Source organism: Nelusetta ayraudi, unplaced genomic scaffold (genome assembly GCF_046127955.1).
Source record: "Nelusetta ayraudi isolate G7.1 ecotype Tasmania unplaced genomic scaffold, CSIRO-AGI_Nayr_v1 ptg000021l, whole genome shotgun sequence".
In the NCBI taxonomy this organism is placed as follows: Eukaryota; Metazoa; Chordata; class Actinopteri; order Tetraodontiformes; family Monacanthidae; genus Nelusetta; species Nelusetta ayraudi.
In genome coordinates, this window is record NW_027466071.1 from 5,572,501 (window position 1) to 5,596,011 (window position 23,511).

At 43.3% G+C, this 23,511-nt stretch overlaps 4 protein-coding genes across 11 annotated transcripts in view; 3 read left to right on the forward strand and 1 right to left on the reverse strand.

Moving 5' to 3' along the window:
- LOC142889185 (NLR family CARD domain-containing protein 3-like) overlaps positions 1–23,511 on the forward strand; it is a 256,712-nt gene that overhangs the window by 209,679 nt on the left and 23,522 nt on the right. The gene's annotated exons all lie outside the window — the stretch shown is intronic.
- LOC142889189 (tripartite motif-containing protein 16-like) overlaps positions 1–23,511 on the forward strand; it is a 274,833-nt gene that overhangs the window by 7,836 nt on the left and 243,486 nt on the right. The gene's annotated exons all lie outside the window — the stretch shown is intronic.
- On the reverse strand, positions 9,283–10,621 carry LOC142888932 (leukocyte elastase inhibitor A-like). Its single transcript, XM_076027439.1, has 5 exons — positions 10,489–10,621; positions 10,264–10,406; positions 9,786–9,863; positions 9,593–9,682; positions 9,283–9,492 (listed from the first exon to the last, which is right to left on the reverse strand). Exons 1-5 carry the CDS (start codon positions 10,619–10,621, stop codon positions 9,283–9,285), a joined length of 654 nt encoding a protein of 217 aa, XP_075883554.1.
- LOC142888933 (leukocyte elastase inhibitor-like) lies at positions 13,756–23,145 on the forward strand. The gene is made up of 9 exons (XM_076027440.1): positions 13,756–14,561; positions 15,845–15,944; positions 19,114–19,242; positions 19,716–19,830; positions 19,912–20,054; positions 20,295–20,372; positions 20,476–20,565; positions 20,666–20,846; positions 22,670–23,145. The coding sequence occupies exons 1-9, from the start codon at positions 13,756–13,758 to the stop codon at positions 22,885–22,887; spliced, it is 1,860 nt and encodes a 619-aa protein (XP_075883555.1). The 3' UTR covers positions 22,888–23,145.

The following is a 23,511-nucleotide window of genomic DNA, read 5'->3' on the forward strand; positions in this document are numbered from 1 at the left end:
GGGTGTGTTAGTCTCTGTTTGCTGTCCACGTAGAATATGTTGGTCTGTGTTTGCCGTCCATGTAGAATATGTTGGTCTGTGTTTGCTGTCCACGTAGAATATGTTGGTCTGTGTTTGCCGTCCATGGAGAATATGTTGGTCTGTGTTTGCTGTCCACGTAGAATATGTTGGTCTGTGTTTGCCGTCCATGGAGAATATGTTGGTCTGTGTTTGCTGTCCACGTAGAATATGTTGGTCTGTGTTTGCCGTCCATGGAGAATATGTTGGTCTGTGTTTGCTGTCCACGTAGAATATGTTGGTCTGTGTTTGCTGTCCACGTAGAATATGTTGGTCTGTGTTTGCCGTCCATGTAGAATATGTTGGTCTGTGTTTGCTGTCCACATAGAATATGTTGGTCTGTGTTTGCTGTCCACGTAGAATATCTTGGTCTGTGTTTGCCGTCCACGTAGAATATGTTGGTCTGTGTTTGCTGTCCATGTAGAATATGTTGGTCTGTGTTTGCTGTCCATGTAGAATATGTTGGTCTGTGTTTGCTGTCCATGTAGAGAATTCGTTTGTTGATGTTTGGGAGGCCAAGAGTCCATAATGGCCTATGATCCGCCGTTAAATCCGGTCCTCGTCCTGATCCTGGTGGCAAAGTTGAAGTGGTGGTGCCAAGACTCCCAGGACTTCACTCTCCAGCTCCCGGCGTCGTGGTCATCACCTGCCAGAGACACACAGAGACCACCCTGCCTCAGAAAGGCTTCCAATCATCTACAAAGCCCACAGAGTTATTGGGATGCCACCCTGACAGCCAGCAGTGAAAAGATGACATGCGGCTAAACATCTCATCACTGCTAATGTTTGGGAAGGGGCCAGAGAAAACTACTTCGTCTGACATGGTCCGAGTAAATGCGCACACCGATGCTATATTCAACTTAGTGACCTCAGACGATTTTCGGCGCGCATCATTGAAAGCACCGTGGATTATAATTTGCCTAAATCTCCGTTTATCTTTGGCCATTAACTTTAAATGCCCTTCAATATCGCCTGTCCTGGCGCCGGGGATGCACTTCACTGTGGCCGATGGCTGTCCTAGGTTAAACATGCCTCACTATACTTTATATGAGCCAATTACCAGAGTATCTATCTCAGCAGGCGTGCTGCTGGGCGGGGCAAACTTGTTAGAGACATGGATGGAGTAAAGCCTGGTGCTGAGAGTAGCGGTGGTGTCCGACTTTCTGGAGCTATGCTTCCTCCTGATAGTCACCCACCTAGCACTTGAATGCTCCGCTCCAGCTAAGCTAACCCTACTAGCTACTAGTATACGGGACTACTATGCTCAAAGCAGCAAAGTCGTTCCTCACGCTGGCTCAGTCTGGCCTCAAGAGCTAACATAGTACTACGCTTTATACAGATCCCTGACTCAGTCATTGAGGGTGAGGTAAAACTAAGCATCTGGCAGTGTGAGCAAGAAAAGACGGGTGGAGAGAGAGCGGAGACCGGGGAGAGGTGGGAGGGAGAAGCCATAGCTTCGACAGTGCTTGTGCAAACAGATGGAAATATGGTGTATTTTGTCGTATCATAGCTCGATGCCCTCCGAGCTGGCATCTACAGACAGCGACACAGCCTTGCTGACATCATAATACTTGAGTGTGGGAGCCTCTGTGATCAGCTTTTTCAACAACTCAAAGGCTGTGTCTCAATTCAGGGTCTGCATCCTTTGAACGGAGTGTCCTCCGTCTGAAGGAGGCGTTCTTCGAGGACCCGGCTGAGAAGGATGAACCAAAACCCGCCTCCCCGGTAACCACATGGGACGGTCTAGCCTTCGGCGTATTTCCTGGTTGCGTCACCGCCGTTCCCTCCTGCTGGCCAACCCCGGAAGCGACGTTTTTATAGCATCACGCTAACCATTGGTTCGCTATTTGAACAGTTGGATGTTCAAATAAGTAAAAACTCTACGTTAAAAACTGAATATTTGATGTGAAATTTAATACTTTAATTTATACGAAGTGTCTTTGCCAGTACATGCCGCTAATTTCAGCTGACTTCCCAGGATCCCATGATGCTTTGCAGCAGCACGCAAAGCATCCTGGGATACCGAAGGATGCGAAGGATAGTAGCGGTGTATCCTTGGAATCAGCTAAAAGTAGGGCGCATTCCGAGTACACATTTGGAGCGTCCTTCTGACTTTTGGGAATTGGGACAAGCCTTTGCGCATTGCTATGATGCAACTTCCTTTCAAATGCATTCTCCGAAGGATGCAGACCCTGAATTGAGACGCAGCCATAGCTTCTCTGCTGTGACTCCTCCCAGTGCCATTCTGTATCTCCCTGCAGCAACTTCCTTAGTGGAGCAGAGATCTCCGACAGATTTGGAATAAATTGAGCCAGATATTGTACCGTACCCATAAAGCGCATTAAAGCTTGTTTGTCATCTGGTGTTGGCATCTGCATAATGGCTTGAATTTACTCACAATCAGGACGCAGACCATCAGCATGGAGTGCATGGCCAATGTATTTGACCTCTGTCGTTCTGAACTTACATTTGGCTTTATTGAATCTTAGGCCATTTTCATTTGCTCTTTTTAGTAGACTCACCCCAGAGTCACCCCAAACAAGCAGATCACCAATGATGTTGACCACCCCATTCAACCCCTCGATCATCTGGGCTACCGCTCTTTGAAACACTTTGCTGCAGATGAGATCCCAAAGGGAGGGCATTTGAAGCGGTACCTTCCAATGGGCGTGTTGAAAGTGCAGAGCTTGGAGCTCTCTTCATCTTCACGTCCAGCACAGAGAAATAATTTGTGTTAGGCATGTGTGATACCACCTCCTCCACAGTGAGAAGTGGATAATGTTCTCTTCTTATTGCTCTATTCAGATCCTTGGGATCCATACAAATTTTGGTCTCCTGTGGAGTGACAACAGTTACCATGCTATTTACCTATTGAGTTGGTTCCAACTGTTTTGCTATGACCCTTGATCGCTCCATCTTATGAAGCTGATCAATCTCTCTGTCTCGGAGAGCAACTGGGAACCTCCTGGGTGCATGTATCACTGGTTTCACTTCTGGGTCCAGTTTTATGGTGTGTTCTCCTGGTAAGCATCCAAGTCCTGTGAAGAGATGCTCATATTCTTTAGGGATGGCATCTGTTTTTCCATGCTGTACAGTCTCTTCACCATTTTTAGCTCTGTACTTGTTTCTATTTTAGCTCCAGCTATTCCCAACAATAGCTGGAGCGTCTCTATCTACTATTTCGAAGTCAATCTGGCGTGCTTGTCCCTTGTACTGGCATGTGAGTGATGTTTTGCATAGTGGCTCCATCTTGTGGCCTGAGTACGCCACTAATCTGCAGCGAGACGCATGAAGCTCATTGTCAAGCTTCAAAGCCTGAAATATCTTGGCTGATATAACATTGCAGTCAGCGCCGGTGTCAATCCGAAATCTAACTTTCTTTTCATTGATCAGCTCTTCAGTCCATCTGTCATTGTCACTCTTTGCCTTTTTTGACAGCTGCAATATCTTTCATCTTCATTGTCCCAATGGAAATTTTTTCATCATTGTCAGTATATTCCTGATTACATTCCACAGCACTCACCTTTTGTGATTTCTTCTGGCTGCTTGCCCGGCACATCTTTGCAAAATGATTTTTCTTTTCACATTTCTTGCATGTTTGTCCATAGGCAGAGCGTTTTCTCAGGTTGTGCCTGTAGCCACAACCTTTGACTGTTGATTTTCTTTTCACTGGACACAGGGTTTTCATTCATGCTACCACGTCTTTGGTTGGTTGTTCCTGTACTAATTTTCTGCACCTCAACTTCTTCATGCAAAGCTTTCACTTGGGTGGATGTCAGCTCACTGGCACGGCACACATCAAGTGTTTTAACAAGGGTGAGGTGGGCTTCTCTGAGCAATCTCGCTCTCACTCGATCATCTTTTATTCCACAGACTATTCTGTCACAAATTAGTGAGTCACAGAGGTCGCCAAATTCATAATGTTTCGCTTTATTTTTTAGGCTTGTCACGTAGGTGTCTACCGTTTCCGACGGGCCTTGTACACGGGTGAAAAACATGTGTCTGATGTAGGGCAGATTTTGTTTCTTTTTTTTGTTTTTTTTCTGGGTTCACAGTATTCCCGGAACTTTTGCTTTGTAAGACAGTCAAATCCACATCCTGAAGTGTTTTCTCTAACAATGGAAGTTCTTCAAAGACGGGGGTTACAACTGTATCAATCTCACCTATTGTAATTAACTAACATGATTTACAAGTCACGGGAAAGGAACCGCCGAGGGCCAAAAGGTATCTCCTTGTGTTTGTTGGATTTGCATTCAGGGACTGTCTCTGCCTTTTGTTTAGAACTTTCCTTTGAAATGTTGTGAGTGTCAGTGCGAGAGGTATGAAGGTCTTGGTGATCTATTGTTGCTGTGGAAAATTACCCCTGATGACCAAAAGGTTCCCGAGTAGGAAGAGTAGATCTGATTTGAATCTTTTAAATATGCATTTTAGCAGTGTCTCTGTTCTGGGAGGATATTTAAGGGAAGGAACAAGAATCTGAAGCTCGTTTTTTTCTCTCCTTTTCTGGGACCCACTCTCTCTCTTTTTTCTCTCCTTTTCTGGGACCCACTCTCTCTTTTTTCTCTCCTTTTCTGGGACCCACTCTCTCTCTTTTCTCTCTCCTTTTCTGGGACCCACTCTCTCACTCTCTCTCTCTCTCGCTCTCTCTCTCTCTCTTCTTCTTCTTTTTCTTTGACTTCTTGATTTGTTTACCATAATTTTTACACAACCGGTCTGTTACATTTTTGCTGCATTTTTACTCTGGACATCGCAATAAACTGGTATGTTATCCATTTCCCTTCAGTGTCAACTTTTTGAGACTTTTGTTCTATGTTGAGAATAATCTGACATTAGATGCTGATTAAGTCTTCAGTTATATGGTAGATTTATCTGAGTAATGCTAGTACTCTTTACCTCTGAGTTGAATAGAAAAGATTGAGTATAATATCTCAACCTAGATGTCTGGGCTGTTCTTCTATGTTTAAGAAGGTCACTGAATGCTTTGTCTATATCTGCCATCACTGAACTAAAATAGGGATTAATCAGAATCCCAAAGACCTTAGTTATATGGTAAGTTTCACTGGACATTATTCAAACCCTTAACCTCTGAGTTGGTCAGATAAGATTGGGTATCATGTTCAATAACCTCTGAATACTCCAACCCAGACATCAGGCTATTCTTCCATGTTTAATGAACAAACTGAATAGTTTTGTTAATTTATATAAGCCAACCCTGAACTGAAGACTAATGTCAGATCACAAGAATTTTATTATTATTGAGTCTATATTCTTAATTGTTAATCAAGTCTTTCTCTCAATCAAGATATAAAAGTAAAGTTATTATTATCAAATGGAGTCAGATTAAATTAATTATTATGTATTTTACTTTGAAATCCTCACCTTGACACCGGAACGACGGAATACGTATTGGGGAGATATTACTATTTGTGTCTAGATATTTCCTCCCCTACAGCTTCAATGGAGCTATTTTGTTCCTCTCGGATAAGACAAACGTGTTACAAAAAAAAAAGGAGGTGGTTTGAAGCCATTTTTGCTTTGTCCTCTTAGGTTTTTCTTCTGACACCATGTAATGTCTTGTGTTAATAAATTATTTAATAGAACGACTTCGTTTTTTTAGTGCAAGCTCCGTTTTTTATTTTGTTACTCCCAATACGACTCTCAAACGGAAAATGAGTCACAAATGCCATCCGGTTCACTTTCAAATTAAAATCACAATGACTTACAACAATATGCTACATATCTGACCGCAACATCGAGAGGCCGAGATGAAAACTACAAGTAAAATATAATATTCTGCACCTCGCCCCTATGTTCCGCGGACTGACTTTGAACTTTGAAATCAGCAGTACTGCTGATTTCCTGGAGGGACAAACCAAAGTCATTTCACCATTGCCTGAAATAGCAAGTGAACTGAATCTAACTATTTTATGGCAAAATTATACAAACAAAATGATGAAATAATCACCACAAATCAATCAAACACTCTGCTGATTGTTGTCTGTGTGGACCGTTGGATAGGAACTCTGTGTGTGTTGCTACGGCTGCTTTTATAACTGCTGAGTTATCAGAGCAATGAACTTTTTATTGTTCCATGTAACCTGGATTTCTGAAGAATTTCTTCATCTTATCTCCATCTGTCCATCATCATATTTCACTGAGTCAAGTCCTTGTTTCCCAGAAAGACACTAAAATTTCATTTTAACAGTTCTAGTTTTTTCTGAACTGTCATCATCGGTGATGTGGAAGTGATTCAGACGAATAGTCTACGTTTAGAAATAAAGAAACTGCTCCTATATTTGAAAAACAGAGCAGCAATTCAGAGTGTGATTGTTTAAAAGCAACCCTTATCGATAAATCTTTTTTTTTCCTTCAGTCTGACTGCAAGGTCCCCTCAAAAAGTTTGTATTTTACAAACTAAGTACAAACTATTTTCATGAAAAAAAAATCTTAAAAGGAAATGACCTGACCTTAAGGTCAAAACTCTAGCAGCCCTTGTTATACAATTATTGGACTGTTTTATTGAAACTATTTGGCTCAAATAATAGGTGAGGAAGGAGAGATAATTATAAGATTTTGACTTCAGAAGAAAGAACAAGAAATTGATAATTTTGATCGTCTTTCTGCTCGTGGTTTCTGAATCGTGCCCTGACATTTAGACATTCAGAGGCAACCCATGCACAGAGTTCCTATCCAAAGGGCAAAGACGCGAGAATCAGCAGAAAGTTCAATTTCATTCTGAAGACAACGGTGTTCATTTCGTAATGTTGTTTGTTTTATTTTGCCAATAAATAGTTCAGGTTCGATTCAGTACGTTTGATATCTCAAGGGAACAGTGAAATTGCTTTGTGCAGCTATCAGCACAATATTACTTAGGGTGATTAAAATGGTTTGACTAAGACAGCAAGCACTATCAGTTATTATTAAGCAAATAAAGTACACACACACACACACACACACACACACACACACACACACACACACACAAATTAGACTCACTGATTTTTTTTAATTTTATTTTAACAGTTGTAATGAACAAGAGTTTTTTGTTAATTGTTATCATCAGTGATGTGGAAGTGATTTAGACATTAAGTCAAGGTTTAGAAATAAAGAAAGTCCAACTCGAATAGAAATACAGAGCACCAATTCAGAGTGTGATTCTTCTTCTTCTTCAAAAAAAAAACCCTTATGAATTAAAATCACCCACAGGGCTGCAGATCTCACTCTGGGTTGCAGCATCTGCCCACAAAGAGAATGCTCCTGGAGGGGTTGTGTTGAATGAAAAACAAGAAGGGGTGGTCTGCAGTGAAAGTTTGGCATATCGAATTGGTCACGACCACTTCAGTTGCAGCAGCAGCTTCTGTTCCCTCCTCGTTGACCTCAACATACGCCTTGTGGTAAACATCTGAAAGAGTCAGGCTTTGGTCTGGAGACATGCCTGTCAGAGAGGAGGCAAAAAGGGAGATATATTTGATCGATTTTCTGTATTATAGTCGAAACCAGTGTTTCTCAATCACTGTACCGCGACACACTGGTGCACTAGTGACACACCATTATCCACACCAGCTTTGTCACGAAAGCGGGGAGGCAAAAATACACCCGGCTAAGAGAGACACCAGGGCCCTTCTCCCCTGACCAAGAGTGGGACATGAGAGTTGACCTCAACAGGCAGCTCAGGTTCCTCACAGAGATCACCACCACATCTCTCCACCCTGACATTGTGGTGTGGTCCTCCAAGCCAAGAGTGGTGCACCTCATCCATCCAACTGTACCCTCAGAGGAGGGTGTTGAGGCCGCCTTTGAGCGCAAGAAGGCCAAGTACGCTGAGCTGGTAGCTGAGTGCCGGGAAGTTGGCTGGAAGACCACAATCTACCCAGTAGAGGTTGGCTGACGAGGCTACATGGGGCTTTCGACCACACGCCTTTGGAGGGACTCAGGAGTTACTGGAGGGAAGCTGCGAAAGGCCATTAAAGACCTGGCAGAGGAGGCTCAGAAAGGCAGCTTTTGGCTCTGGCTCAGGACAGGAGTTGGGGAAAGAACACCAAACCCCATCAACAACCACAGAATCAACGAGGCAAACGTCCCTGTCACTGCCCCGCCACAAGGAGACGTTCCAGGATTAAAGGAGCGAAACGTCAATGAATGGTAGTTCCTGGTTGATGACCCAGCAGCTGACCCGTGAAAGAAGTGCGACAGGCAGCAATGCCAAGCAGGAAATGTCACCTACCTATACTTTTACAGTAAGTCATAAAATAGCTATATTTCATTTATTTTTCAGTGTTTTAAGAGTCCTTTCAATAAAGAGCTACCGTAATTTCCAGACTATAAAGCACACCTGAATATAAGCCGCAGCAGCTAAATTTACGGGAATAAATAAATGTGTTCATATACAAGCCGCACTGGACCATAAGCCGCTGGTGTTTCGTCAGGAAATTGGTCTGCGGAGCAGATCGGTTCGGCGGCTTCACCGGAGCTCACAAAGACGGAGCGCATAAAGACAAGAGAACATACAGGCGAGAGCGCGAGCGCGCCGTGCTCAGAAACATTATTTGATTGACTTGTTCTGCGTTCACCCTTTTCTTGTGATCTAGAAATGATCAGTATTTCTCTATTTCCTTCTTTGACAGCCAGATCGACTGCGTTTAACTTAAAAGCTGCATCATATGCAATTCTTGGTTTGTTTCCCACAATGAGGGTTTGTGCATGAAAACTTCCTTTGCGCGAACTGTCTTGCTCACGTTCTGTATTTGGTTCCACTTTTGCTTTCGTTGTTCGCGCGAACTGCCTGTCTCACTCTTTGCCGAGCCCATCCAAAAATCCATAGGTCCCCTAGTGGCCGTTAGCTGTAAAAAAAAAAACAAAAACCAAAAACCATAGATTAGCCGCACCGTTGTATAAGCCGCAGGGTTCAAAGCATGGGGGAAAAGTAGCGGCTTGTAGTCCGGGAATTACGGTAAATACCGTGAAGACATATATTTTGTTCTAACTTTGCTTTGCTTAATTTTCAACTGACATAAAAAAAAAACATGTTTTCTACCTATCCCAGGATCTATTTTTTCCTCCCATGAGGTGAGTCACCAGAACACTCCATCCATCTGCTCCTGCTCCAGCCCCTCTGTCACATTTTAGAACCCATTGTGGGCCCAAAAGTCAAACAGTTCGCCCACCCCTGATATAGAACAAAAATAGAAATTGCATGAATTCTATTGAAAAAGAATAAGATTTGTTTCAAGTTTGGAACAAGTCAAGTGTCCTCCCAGTGAAGTCGCTCAGTGAGGCACTGAAGGCATTGACCATCCCCATGCCGACCAGGACTTCTTTCAGTCCGTACTCCTCCTCCATCTTGAACCTTGGCATCTTCACCTGGACGTTGACCTCATCCATCCTAGCCAGTCGAGTCCACTCCACAAAGTTCTCATAGGTCAGCTCCTTCTCCAGCTGGTGGTTGATTTGAATGACTTAGTCACTTTTCTGAATGTCTCATTAGTTTTTTATTTATTTATATTTTTTAAAATGTGTGTCGAAGTTTCTGTCCCACCTTCTCCAGGCCTGTAGTACCGTCCGCTACTTCTTGAGGTAAAAAGATCAACATGCTGAGATATTTTCCTTTGTAAGGCAACTCCAGGACCTGTTCAAGGGAGCATTTCAAGCATGATTGTTGTAATTCCTTTTTTTTCTGATCAGAAATCGGTGTTTATGGCGGCTCATAAATAGTAAGAGATTGGTAGGACCTGGCAGTTGACTTGAGGAATGAAGGTGAAGGGAAATGTATCCTCCTGGAACATCATCTTCACCTGCTTCTTGTCATTCTCCAAGGAGGAAATACAAAAATATGTTAACATCAAGGAACTATGTGAAATCACCTTTTGCAGTGATGTTTATCGCAGGGTTTAAACTGCAGCGTTTGAAGGGTAGGTGCAGATATATACATCTATATCTATATCTATATATATCTATATATCTATCTATATCTATATATATATATCTATCTATATCTATATATATATATCTATATATATATATCTATACATATATATATCTATACATATATATATATATATACATATATATACATATATATACATATATACATATATATACACACATATATATATATATATATATATATATATATATATATATATATATATATATACAGACCATGGACTTTGAAGGGACAGCGAGGCAGATGTCACTGATCGGTGGTACCTTGTTGATTCTGAACTCGACCTCGCTAGTTTTGCTCTCCTCAAATATCTTCTCCCAGGTGTCTTCGAAGTAAAGGGCATTAACCAGCACCAGCTTGGTCGTGCTATCCAACACACCATTAGCCAGCAAATCCTTTATTTTTCCTGAAAGATCGCATGGACATGGATGAGTTGAGATGTTTCACAAATTAAGGAAAACATTTGATACATTTCTAGAAAAAAACACCTTGAGTTTGTTTCTCCACCCAGTTGTTGATGTTCAGTCTTGCTGCTTCGGATCCGCTCTTGAAATTCACAGACTTCAGCTCACCGTAGTACTTGCTGATGCTTTCCAGGTACTCCTGAAAAACCAGGAACATTATGACGAGTTAATTTCAAGGAGTGAAAATTCCTGACTGACTGACTGACTTCGAATGGTTGATGGAACAGTTGAGCCATATCAACATAATCACCTTTATCCTGTCACATATATGAATGAATACATATGTCTATGTAATGCATATTTACATGTGTGTATATGTATACAGCATATGTGTATCTATATATAATGTATTTTTGTGCGTGTGTGTGTGTGTGTGTGTGTGTGTATGTATATACAAACACATATATATACGTACTGTGTATATGTATAGATAGATATTCTTGATTGTTTGTCGATTGACTTGAATGTTTCTTGTATCTTACTGCAATTACTGTTTATTATTAGGAGTAATACAGTGTAGTTTCCCAATAAAGTACATCAATCATATATATAAATATTTGTGTGTGTGTGTGTGTGTGTGCGTGTGTGTGTGTGTGTGTGTGTGTACTGGCATGCTTATTCCACACACACCTTCAGGAAATGCAAAGACTGCTCCCCGTACAGTCGGTTGGCAACATGGAGAGCATACGGAGCCTCTGGCTTGTTCAGCTCACTCAGTAGTTTCTTAAAGCCAGCGCTAACATCATCAGCTTTTAACCCCTGTAAAGAGAGGAGAACACTGTTACGGAAATGCATTGAAAGGGCACCTATGATGCTTTTCCACTTTTCTAAGCTCTAAATACTGTTACAATGTTGAATCCTAGTGTCAAATGATGCGAAATCGTCAAATAATGAGGTTCATGTGTTTGGACGTGCAAAGCCCTGCAAGTTGTTGGGCATGGTTCTGTATGCTCTGTTCACTGAGTTTTTTTTTTTTAACACTGGGAACGCATTGACGTGAATGCGTTCCGTATTTCCTTTCACGGCCAAGCTCAGGCACACTCTCGGACTGGTTCTGCCCTCTCCCGCTCTGACCTGAAAGTTCTGTTGCTGTGCGCTGCTCCAAGAAAAGGTTTTTTCGATGTCAGGGAAATTAAAAAAAATAAAATAAAATACAGAGCGACTGCCAAGCGACTACCGAAGCACCAAGGACCACAACCGTCGGAGTGGAACGAACAGAGAAAATGTTGGAGGTTTGTTCAGCCTAATGCGGATGCCATGGAACACCGGCCCGGTCGGCAACGGCAGGGAGACGGGCTCGACTCGGCCGGTGGACGACGAGAGAATAGTAACACATGTAGAACATGTATGAGGACTGTGAGTGTATTGTGACCGCAAGTTTCGCTCCTAGCGATTTTCCCGCTGCCAGCATGTTAACATCGGTTGTATAGAGCAGGGTGCAGGAAATACGAGGAAGCGTGCAGCGAGAAACACGATCTACAAAGCTTTCAGTGCGGGTAATCGTGTGTTGTTGCTTTGGAGGGGACAGAAATCAAATACAAAGGCCCGAAAATTGGTATGATAGGTCACCTTTAAATCATCAATTGACCGATCAAAGTTTAGCTAGGTTGCTGTGGCTGCCACCTGCATTCTAAGCGTGAGGATCTCGTTTCTCCATGAATTCTCCTTGAATATTGGTGGTTGACAAGCAAGCTGTCATGCAACATTAAAAACTTGCACCACATCTTGCTTGCACACAAATTGCTATCATTGTCTTGGGTGGACCTGTGTCAACTCAAGCGCCAAGTAGCACTTGGCCAGATCTGTGTTCCTGTACCAGCACATTGAACTGAGAACTGGCCAGGTGCACTTAACCTTTAGTTAACAGGATGTGGGAGTGTTGCATTTTTGTTCTATTCCATATTAAAACTAAACGCCAAGCCTCCCCTTCCATGGTCTTGGGAATGTATTCCAATAAAGGAAGTGCCGCACTCCATTCGCGCCGTGCAGCGATTGTTTGGTTGTCTGGGCTATTATGTGCACGAGCCGCGAGCAATCGTGTCAAGCTGGACAGGGAGTCACTCAAAGAAACACGAGAAATTTCTGGTTAATTTAAAAAAAATAAAAGTAGTTTTCAAAAGAAAATCCTGAAATTGACAAATGCGATCATATTTGTGCACGTTATATTTGTCAGTATGTAGTATCAGAACACCACACACACACACACACACACAGTTTCAGTATGTGTGAGAAAGTGAGCGATCTCCGCCTCCCCTTCTCACTGTCTCCCCCTACGAGGACGCTGCGTGGCGTTGCCCGCACGGGAGAGCGAGCGAAAGAGACGCTGTTTCTCACACACACACGCGCACACACACACACACACACACACACACACACACACACACACACACACACACACACACACACACACACACACAGGGTTGTGTAGGGGATTTTTATTTAGTATGTAATACGGTTCTTGTGCCCTGCCGTGCTTTGGGGCGGAGGAACGGGTGACGTGAGCAGGGTGTCGGCGTCGGGAGCGCGGAGCACCGCGACTCCCATTCTGTCCCATTTCCCAACCTGTAACAGTTTGTGCACTGGTCATTTATCTCTCACCATCATCTGTCACCATGCTGCTCACCCACACCTCACCTGCATCTGCTTAGTCCCGGTCGGCTCCGCTGCTCCTGGGCGGAAGCGCGCGCCGCTGCAGGGGTGTGGTTTTATGGAGCGCCGGCTAAGTGGAGTAGCCCATTGCCGTAAGGGGGGGTGTTGGTTTTTGGTTGGAATGTGTAATTAAGGGGGAAATGTAGGGTTTACTTGTATTTAAGGGTTTGTATGTTCAGGGGGAATTGTGTTCTGTTTATTGAAGGGTTTATTTCTTTGTGTTATTGTTTTGTTTTGGAAATGTTCATTATGGTTGATGTCACCACGGTTAGTGGGGTGGCCCAATTGGCCCTAGGATGCTGCCCACTATAAGGGGCGCTCATTTTGGTGGGGAGGGAGAGAGCTGACTAGTCTGGTGAGAGACTAGAGGACTGTGAAGCCGTCTCCCGGCTCCCGGCTCCTGTTGCTTATTGATGGTTTTTGGGGTTAAAAGAATAAAGCTTAATTTCTTCCTGCAATTGGCGCTGCCTGCTTCCTCCTTCTACTCCACCACCTCAATCCGGTCGGTCCAGATCCCCTTTTTCGTGGGGAGGCCACTTTGCCCCTCCACATTTGGTGGCAGTGGTGGGATCTGTGGCGCCACCGAGGAAGCTGGAGAGGAGAGGGACAACCCGAGGACGAGCCAGGAGGCGAGGCCGTGGAATGGAAGACGGCCGGGCCTGGAGGAGAATGGAGAACTCCAGGCTGATGCACGAGGAAAGCGAGGAGGAAGCGGAGACCCAGTCAGGCGGTGAGGCCCAGGCAGCTGGTGAGGACCAGCCGCAGGTATGCGATTGGACCACCTTGCACCAGCTCCTGATGAGGACCCTGCAGACCCAGGAGAGGGAGGCACAGAAGCAGGAGCAGCGTTGGAAGGGGGTCCAGGTCCAACTGAACCAGCTCCGGGAGGATGTGGATGCTGACCGCCGGCACCCACCGCAACCACCACCGGTGCTGCCACGAGGGGCCCTCGCAGCAGCTGCCCCGGTCCCGCTAGCAGCCCCTGTGGTTCCAGATCCCCCGGGCACAGCAGCCCCAGCGGCCATGGCACCAGCCGCGGCGGCGGCACCAGCTGCGGCACCAGCAGCGCCAGTGACCTGGTCCAGAGAGGCGGTCCCCCGGCTGGAGGAGGGGGATGACATCGAGCAGTACCTCACCACCTTCGAGCGGCTGATCCTGGCATACCGCTGGCCAAGACAGGAGTGGGCGGTGCTACTGGTGCCCTACCTGTCTGGACGGGCGCGTAGTGCCTATGTGGCCATGGATCTCGACGAGGCGATGGAGTATGATCGGGTGAAGGAGGCCATTCTACGCAAGTATGAGATCAACGAGGAGGTGTACCGCAGGAGGTTCCGGGAACCGGACGCCAGGCCTGGAGAGACTCCTCGGGAGTTGTACACCCGCCTCAAAGACCTCTTCACCAAGTGGATCCGGCCGGCAACTAAGACGATCCCCTTTTTCGTGGGGAGGCAACTTTGCCCCTCCACAGTATGTAATTGTTTTTTTTTGTTTTTTCCTTGAGTATAAGAAAAACAATAAAAGTCTTCAAAAGTTGCATATAGAGCAGGGTAAAAAAAAAGGTAAATTCATTTGCGATTGATCGCAAGTTAACTCAGGACAATTTTTAATCGCGATTGAATATTTTAATCGACTGACAGCCCTAATATATAAATATAATCTCAGCACAAATTTGGTGAATAATACACACTTTGGTTCATGATTTATTTTAAGTGACTTTTCCATAGTCTTAATTATTTATTTATTTATTCCTATTATATTATTATTTAGAAAAGCAAATGAAGATCATCACCTGGTGCCCATACAGGTGTTAGGAAAACATGGATTCCTAATATTTGCTGTCTTGCGTGACAATTGCTTAAAGTTTTACAAGCTGGGCAAACAAATTGTTTGAATTGGTGCATTTACAGGGACCTCGTATTTCAATAGAGAATTCCACACGCTCGTTGTCGTTAACATCCTTTTTTGCATGTCCAAACGGACGGGTGAGTGAACAGCAATGCAATCTAAAATCTGACCACTAGATGGCACAATTTATACATGCTGCAATTTTAAAGGTTGACAGCTGACAAATACTTTAAACCGTATAACTCATTATCTCTGTAAGAAGTAGGTTGAGGAAAACTTCAAAACAACACAGCGTCACTTTATTTTCATGACATTGTCCACGCTTCCTACTTTTCTTTCAAAGACTTTACAGTTTTAGTGTGCCGTAGGACATAACAGTGACGTTAACAGATAGACAGAGTTAATAACAAACAAAATTAATGTGTTAAAAAAAAGAGTTAAAGTCCCAGTGATTGTCACATCCCGTATGCAAAGTTTGTTCTCCACATTTGACCCATCATCCCCTCAAAGGGGGCCAGTGGGCAGCAGCGGTGCCACACCCAGGAATCATTAGGTGATCTACCCCCCAATTCCAACCCCGAATACTGAGTGCCAAGCAGTTAGGCAATGGGTACCATTTTTACAGTCTTTGGTATGACATGGCAGGCGATCGAACCCACAACCTGCCAGTCTCAGGGCAGACACTCTACCACTTGACCACTGATGATATGTCTGCTTGCAACCGTGCTGCATAGAAACGAGTGATGTGCCGCAAGATAGTGCAGGCCAGGATACTGCGGAGGACACGTGTCCTTAACCAACTCACAGAGTCATTAACTTTGCCCAGAGACAACTTGTCCTTGGTTACATTTGACATCTGTTGAGCCGTGTTGCCTCGGGCCCCCAGCAGCACCATCGCCAGGGCCGACGAGATGCTGAAGGGGGAGAAGAAGACATTCTTGGTCTTGTCCTCGTCACTCAGCTTTCTCAACAAGTCCAGAGCAAAGGTTGTGTTGGCCTCGGAAAGAGGGGACAGTGTTGCCATTGTGAAAACAAATAAAGAAATAAGGGCAGAGGATTGAAATGCACTCCACAGTCATAGGATTTGTGACGACACAAGTAGAATAGAATAGAATAGAATAGAGTGCCTTTAATAATCTCATATGGGGGGAATATGAATCATTCCAGTAACAAAAAGTAGTGCAAAGAGATAAGTGATGGTGTTTGCTGACTTAGTCTAATAACTTTAATCATCATAAATAATATTGTACTGGTAGTTGCACAAAGTCTTTCAAAGTCCTTTCACCATTGCCTTGAAATACTAAATCTAGACTGGACTAAATCTAACCTGAACTATTTTTTGGCAAAATTACACAAACAAAATTCTGAAATAAACATCACAGAATCAAACTTACCTTTCTCCTGATTCTTGCCTGTTGGACTGTTGGATCGGAACTCTGTGTGTGTTGCCTCTGAAAAACGTCCGCTTTTATAACTGATGAGTTATCAGAGCAATGAACTTTTTATAGTTCCATGTAACCTGGATTTCTGAAGAATGTCTTGATCTTATCTCCATTCTCATGAACAATACCAGTCGTAGGTAGGGTAGTGTGGCACCGCTGCTGCCCACTGGCCCCCTTTGAGGGGATGATGGGTCAAATGTGGAGTACAAATTTTGTATACGGGATGTGACAATCACTGGGACTTTAACTCTTTTTTTTAACACATTAATTTTGTTTGTTATTAACTCTGTCTATCTGTTAACGTCACTGTTATGTCCTACGGCACACTAAAACTGTAAAGTCTTTGAAAGAAAAGTAGGAAGCGTGGACAATGTCATGAAAATAAAGTGACGCTGTGTTGTTTTGAAGTTTTCCTCAACCTACTTCTTACAGAGATAATGAGTTATATGGTTTAAAGTATTTGTGGTCAGCTGTGAACCTTTAAAATTGCAGCGTGTATAAATTGTGCCATCTAGTGGTCAGATTTTAGATTGCATTGCATTGCTTTTCACTCACCCGTCCGTTTGGACATGCAAAAAAGGATGTTAACGACAACGAGCGTGTGGAATTCTCTATTGAAATACGAGGTCCCTGTAAATGCACCAATTCAAACAATTTGTTTGCCCAGTTTGTAAAACTTTAAGCAATTGTCACGCAAGACAACGAATATTAGGAATCCATGTTTTCCTAACACCTGTATGGGCACCAGGTGATGATCTTCATTTGCTTTTCTAAATAATAATATAATAGGAATAAATAAATAAATAAATAATTAAGACTATGGAAAAGTCACTTAAAATAAATCATAAACCAAAGTGTGTATTATTCACCAAATTTGTGCTGAGATTATATTTATATATTAGGGCTGTCAGTCAATTAATCGCAAGTTAACTCAGAACAATTTTTAATTGCAATTGAATATTTTAATCGCAAATTAATTTACTTTTTTTTTTTTACCCTGCTCCATATGCAACTTTTGAAGACTTTTATTGTTTTTCTTATACTCTAGGAAAAAAACAAAAAGAACAATTACATACTGAAACTGTGTGTGTGTGTGTTTTCTTTTGAAAACTACTTTTATTTTTTTTTAAATTAACTAGAAATTTCTCGTGTTTCTTTGAGTGACTCCCTGTCCAGCTTGACACGATTGCTCGCGGCTCGTGCACATAATAGCCCAGACAACCAAACGATCGCTGCACGGCGCGAATGGAGTGCGGAGGTGCGCACCACTTTGAGTCTGGTCTGAATGACACCATTGGTTAACAAGGGCCCCGACAGCAGCTGCGCAGAAGTGCTTGTCGATGTTGTCTTAGTAACATATATTTATAGTGGTTAATCACATTTTCATTTTCATCCATAGGTCCTCCATTTTAACGATGGACAACAACAACAGCAGCAGCAAGTCCAGATCAAACTTCCTGAGGTAACACAAAACCAACAATTGCACAAGCAATGAACTTAAGATGGAAGCTATTCCTTTATTGGAATACATTCCCAAGACCATGGAAGGGGAGGCTTGGCGTTTAGTTTTAATATGGAATAGAACAAAAATGCAACACTCCCACATCCTGTTAACTAAAGGTTAAGTGCACCTGGCCAGTTCTCAGTTCAATGTGCTGGTACAGGAACACAGATCTGGCCAAGTGCTACTTGGCGCTTGAGTTGACACAGGTCCACCCAAGACAATGATAGCAATTTGTGTGCAAGCAAGATGTGGTGCAAGTTTTTAATGTTGCATGACAGCTTGCTTGTCAACCACCAATATTCAAGGAGAATTCATGGAGAAACGAGATCCTCACGCTTAGAATGCAGGTGGAAGCCACAGCAACCTAGCTAAACTTTGATCGGTCAATTGATGATTTAAAGGTGACCTATCATACCAATTTTCGGGCCTTTGTATTTGATTTCTGTCCCCTCCAAAGCAACAACACACGATTACCCGCACTGAAAGCTTTGTAGATCGTGTTTCTCGCTGCACGCTTCCTCGTATTTCCTGCACCCTGCTCTATACAACCGCTGTTAACATGCTGGCAGCGTGAAAATCGCTAGGAGCGAAACTTGCGGTCACAATACACTCACAGTCCTCATACATGTTCTACATGTGTTACTATTCTCTCGTCGTCCACCGGCCGAGTTGAGCCCGTCTCCCTGCCATTGCCGACCGGGCCGGTGTTCCATGGCATCCGCATTAGGCTGAACAAATCTCCAACATTTTCTCTGTTTGTTCCACTCCGATGGTTGTGGTCCTTGGTGCTTCGGTAGTCGCTTGGCAGTCGCTCTGCATTTTTTTTTTTTTTTTTTAATTTCCCTGACATCGAAAAAACATTTTCTTGGAGCCGCGCACAGCAACAGAACCTCCAGGTCAGAGCGGGAGAGGGCAGAACCAGTCCGAGAGTGTGCCTGAGCTTGGCCGTGAAAGGAAATACGGAACGCATTCACGTCAATGCGTTCCCAGTGTTAAAAAAAAAACTCAGTGAACAGAGCATACAGAACCATGCCCAACAACTTGCAGGGCTTTGCACGTCCAAACACATGAACCTCATTATTTGACGATTTCTCATCATTTGACACTAGGATTCAACATTGTAACAGTATTTAGAGCTTAGAAAAGTGGAAAAGCATCATAGGTGCCCTTTCAATGCATTTCCGTAACAGTGTTCTCCTCTCTTTACAGGGGTTAAAAGCTGATGATGTTAGCGCTGGCTTTAAGAAACTACTGAGTGAGCTGAACAAGCCAGAGGCTCCGTATGCTCTCCATGTTGCCAACCGACTGTACGGGGAGCAGTCTTTGCATTTCCTGAAGGTGTGTGTGGAATAAGCATGCCTGTTTTAATGCACACACACACACACACACACACACACACAAATATTTATATATATGATTGATGTACTTTATTGGGAAACTACACTGTATTACTCCTAATAATAAACAGTAATTGCAGTAAGATACAAGAAACATTCAAGTCAATCGACAAACAATCAAGAATATCTATCTATACATATACACAGTACATATATATATGTGTTTGTATATACATACGCACAAAAATACATAAATGCACATAAATATACATTATATATAGATACACATATGCTGTATACATATACACACATGTAAATATGCATTACATAGACATATGTATTCATTCATATATGTGACAGGATAAAGGTGATTATGTTGATATGGCTCAACTGTTCCATCAACCATTCGAAGTCAGTCAGTCAGGAATTTTCACTCCTTGAAATTAACTCGTCATAATGTTCCTGGTTTTTCAGGAGTACCTGGAAAGCATCAGCAAGTACTACGGTGAGCTGAAGTCTGTGAATTTCAAGAGCGGATCCGAAGCAGCAAGACTGAACATCAACAACTGGGTGGAGAAACAAACTCAAGGTGTTTTTTCTAGAAATGTATCAAATGTTTTCCTTAATTTGTGAAACATCTCAACTCATCCATGTCCATGCGATCTTTCAGGAAAAATAAAGGATTTGCTGGCTAATGGTGTGTTGGATAGCAGGACCAAGCTGGTGCTGGTTAATGCCCTTTACTTCGAAGACACCTGGGAGAAGATATTTGAGGAGAGCAAAACTAGCGAGGCCGAGTTCAGAATCAACAAGGTACCACCGATCAGTGACATCTGCCTCGCTGTCCCTTCAAAGTCCATGGTCTGTATATATATATCTATATGTATGTATATATCTATATATATATATATATATATATATATATATATATATATATATCTGCACATACCCTTCAAACGCTGCAGTTTAAATCCTGTGATAAACATCACTTTTCCAAAGGTGATTTCACATAGTTCCTTGATGTTAACATATTTTTGTATTTCCTCCTTGGAGAATGACAAGAAGCTGGTGAAGATGATGTTCCAGGAGGATACATTTCCCTACACCTTCATTCCTCAAGTCAACTGCCAGGTCCTACCAATCTCTTGCTATTTATGAGCCGCCATAAACACCGATTTCTGATCAGAAAAAAAAGGAATTACAACAATCATGCTTGAAATGCTCCCTTGAACAGGTCCTGGAGTTGCCTTACAAAGGAAAAGATCTCAGCATGTTGATCTTTTTACCTCAAGAAGTAGCGGACGGTACTACAGGCCTGGAGAAGGTGGGACAGAAACTTGGACACACATTTTAAAAAATATAAATAAATAAAAAACTAATGAGAGATTCAGAAAAGTGACTAAGTCATTCAAATCAACCACCAGCTGGAGAAGGAGCTGACCTATGAGAACTTTGTGGAGTGGACTCGACTGGCTAGGATGGATGAGGTCAACGTCCAGGTGAAGATGCCAAGGTTCAAGATGGAGGAGGAGTACGGACTGAAAGAAGTCCTGGTCGGCATGGGGATGGTCAATGCCTTCAGTGCCTCACTGAGCGACTTCACTGGTAGGACACTTGACTTGTTCCAAACTTGAAACAAATCTTATTCTTTTTCAATAGAATTCATGCAATTTCTATTTTTGTTCTATATCAGGGGTGGGCGAACTGTTTGACTTTTGGGCCCACAATGGGTTCTAAAATGTGACAGAGGGGCTGGAGCAGGAGCAGATGGATGGAGTGTTCTGGTGACTCACCTCATGGGAGGAAAAAATAGATCCTGGGATAGGTAGAAAACATGTTTTTTTTTAATGTCAGTTGAAAATTAAGCAAAGCAAAGTTAGAACAAAATATGTGTCTTCACGGTATTTACCGTAATTCCCGGACTATAAGCCGCTACTTTTCCCCCATGCTTTGAACCCTGCGGCTTATACAACGGTGCGGCTAATCTATGGTTTTTGTTTTTGTTTTTTACAGCTAACGGCCACTAGGGGGACCTTCTCAATTTATGGATTTTTGGGTGGGCTCGGGAAAGAGTGAGACAGGCAGTTCGCGCAAACAACGAAAGCAAAAGTGGAACCAAATACAGAACGTGAGCAAGACAGTTCGCGCAAAGGAAGTTTTCATGCACAAACCCTCATTGTGGAAAACAAACCAAGAATTGCATATGATGCAGCTTTTAAGTTAAACGCAGTCGATCTGGCTGTCAAAGAAGGAAATAGAGAAATACTGATAATTTCTAGATCACAAGAAAAGGGTGAACGCAGAACAAGTCAATCAAATAATGTTTCTGAGCACGGCGCGCTCGCGCTCTCGCCTGTATGTTCTCTTGTCTTTATGCGCTCCGTCTTTGTGAGCTCCGGTGAAGCCGCCGAACCGATCTGCTCCGCAGACCAATTTCCTGACGAAACACCAGCGGCTTATGGTCCAGTGCGGCTTGTATATGAACACATTTATTTATTCCCGTAAATTTAGCTGCTGCGGCTTATATTCAGGTGTGCTTTATAGTCTGGAAATTACGGTAGCTCTTTATTGAAAGGACTCTTAAAACACTGAAAAATAAATGAAATATAGCTATTTTATGACTTACTGTAAAAGTATAGGTAGGTGACATTTCCTGCTTGGCATTGCTGCCTGTCGCACTTCTTTCACGGGTCAGCTGCTGGGTCATCAACCAGGAACTACCATTCATTGACGTTTCGCTCCTTTAATCCTGGAACGTCTCCTTGTGGCGGGGCAGTGACAGGGACGTTTGCCTCGTTGATTCTGTGGTTGTTGATGGGGTTTGGTGTTCTTTCCCCAACTCCTGTCCTGAGCCAGAGCCAAAAGCTGCCTTTCTGAGCCGCCTCTGCCAGGTCTTTAATGGCCTTTCGCAGCTTCCCTCCAGTAACTCCTGAGTCCCTCCAAAGGCGTGTGGTCGAAAGCCCCATGTAGCCTCGTCAGCCAACCTCTACTGGGTAGATTGTGGTCTTCCAGCCAACTTCCCGGCACTCAGCTACCAGCTCAGCGTACTTGGCCTTCTTGCGCTCAAAGGCGGCCTCAACACCCTCCTCTGAGGGTACAGTTGGATGGATGAGGTGCACCACTCTTGGCTTGGAGGACCACACCACAATGTCAGGGTGGAGAGATGTGGTGGTGATCTCTGTGAGGAACCTGAGCTGCCTGTTGAGGTCAACTCTCATGTCCCACTCTTGGTCAGGGGAGAAGGGCCCTGGTGTCTCTCTTAGCCGGGTGTATTTTTGCCTCCCCGCTTTCGTGACAAAGCTGGTGTGGATAATGGTGTGTCACTAGTGCACCAGTGTGTCGCGGTACAGTGATTGAGAAACACTGGTTTCGACTATAATACAGAAAATCGATCAAATATATCTCCCTTTTTGCCTCCTCTCTGACAGGCATGTCTCCAGACCAAAGCCTGACTCTTTCAGATGTTTACCACAAGGCGTATGTTGAGGTCAACGAGGAGGGAACAGAAGCTGCTGCTGCAACTGAAGTGGTCGTGACCAATTCGATATGCCAAACTTTCACTGCAGACCACCCCTTCTTGTTTTTCATTCAACACAACCCTTCCAGGAGCATTCTCTTTGTGGGCAGATGCTGCAACCCAGAGTGAGATCTGCAGCCCTGTGGGTGATTTTAATTCATAAGGGTTTTTTTTTTTGAAGAAGAAGAATCACACTCTGAATTGGTGCTCTGTATTTCTATTCGAGTTGGACTTTCTTTATTTCTAAACCTTGACTTAATGTCTAAATCACTTCCACATCACTGATGATAACAATTAACAAAAAACTCTTGTTCATTACAACTGTTAAAATAAAATTTAAAAAAATCAGTGAGTCTAATTTGTGTGTGTGTGTGTGTGTGTGTGTGTGTGTGTGTGTGTGTGTGTGTGTGTGCGCGCACTTTATTTTCTTAATAATAACTGATAGTGCTTGCTGTCTTAGTCAAACCATTTTAATCACCCTAAGTAATATTGTGCTGATAGCTGCACAAAGCAATTTCACTGTTCCCTTGAGATATCAAACGTACTGAATCGAACCTGAACTATTTACTGGCAAAATAAAACAAACAACATTACGAAATGAACACCGTTGTCTTCAGAATGAAATTGAACTTTCTGCTGATTCTCGCCTCTTTGCCCTTTGGATAGGAACTCTGTGCATGGGTTGCCTCTGAATGTCTAAATGTCAGGGCACGATTCAGAAACCACGAGCAGAAAGACGATCAAAATGATCAA

Excerpts from the sequence above, each read along its gene's own strand:
- LOC142888932 (XM_076027439.1), bottom strand. The coding sequence starts at position 10,621 with ATGTTCCTGGTTTTTCAGGAGTACCTGGAAAGCATCAGCAAGTACTAC. Across the intron at positions 9,864-10,263 it reads TCGAGTTCAGAATCAACAAG|AATGACAAGAAGCAGGTGAA; the intron begins GTACCACCGATC and ends TCCTCCTTGGAG. Across the intron at positions 9,683-9,785 it reads TTCCTCAAGTCAACTGCCAG|GTCCTGGAGTTGCCTTACAA; the intron begins GTCCTACCAATC and ends TCCCTTGAACAG.
- LOC142888933 (XM_076027440.1), top strand. The coding sequence starts at position 13,756 with ATGGAAGACGGCCGGGCCTGGAGGAGAATGGAGAACTCCAGGCTGATG. Across the intron at positions 19,243-19,715 it reads AGTCTTTGCATTTCCTGAAG|GAGTACCTGGAAAGCATCAG; the intron begins GTGTGTGTGGAA and ends CTGGTTTTTCAG. Across the intron at positions 19,831-19,911 it reads GGTGGAGAAACAAACTCAAG|GAAAAATAAAGGATTTGCTG; the intron begins GTGTTTTTTCTA and ends GCGATCTTTCAG.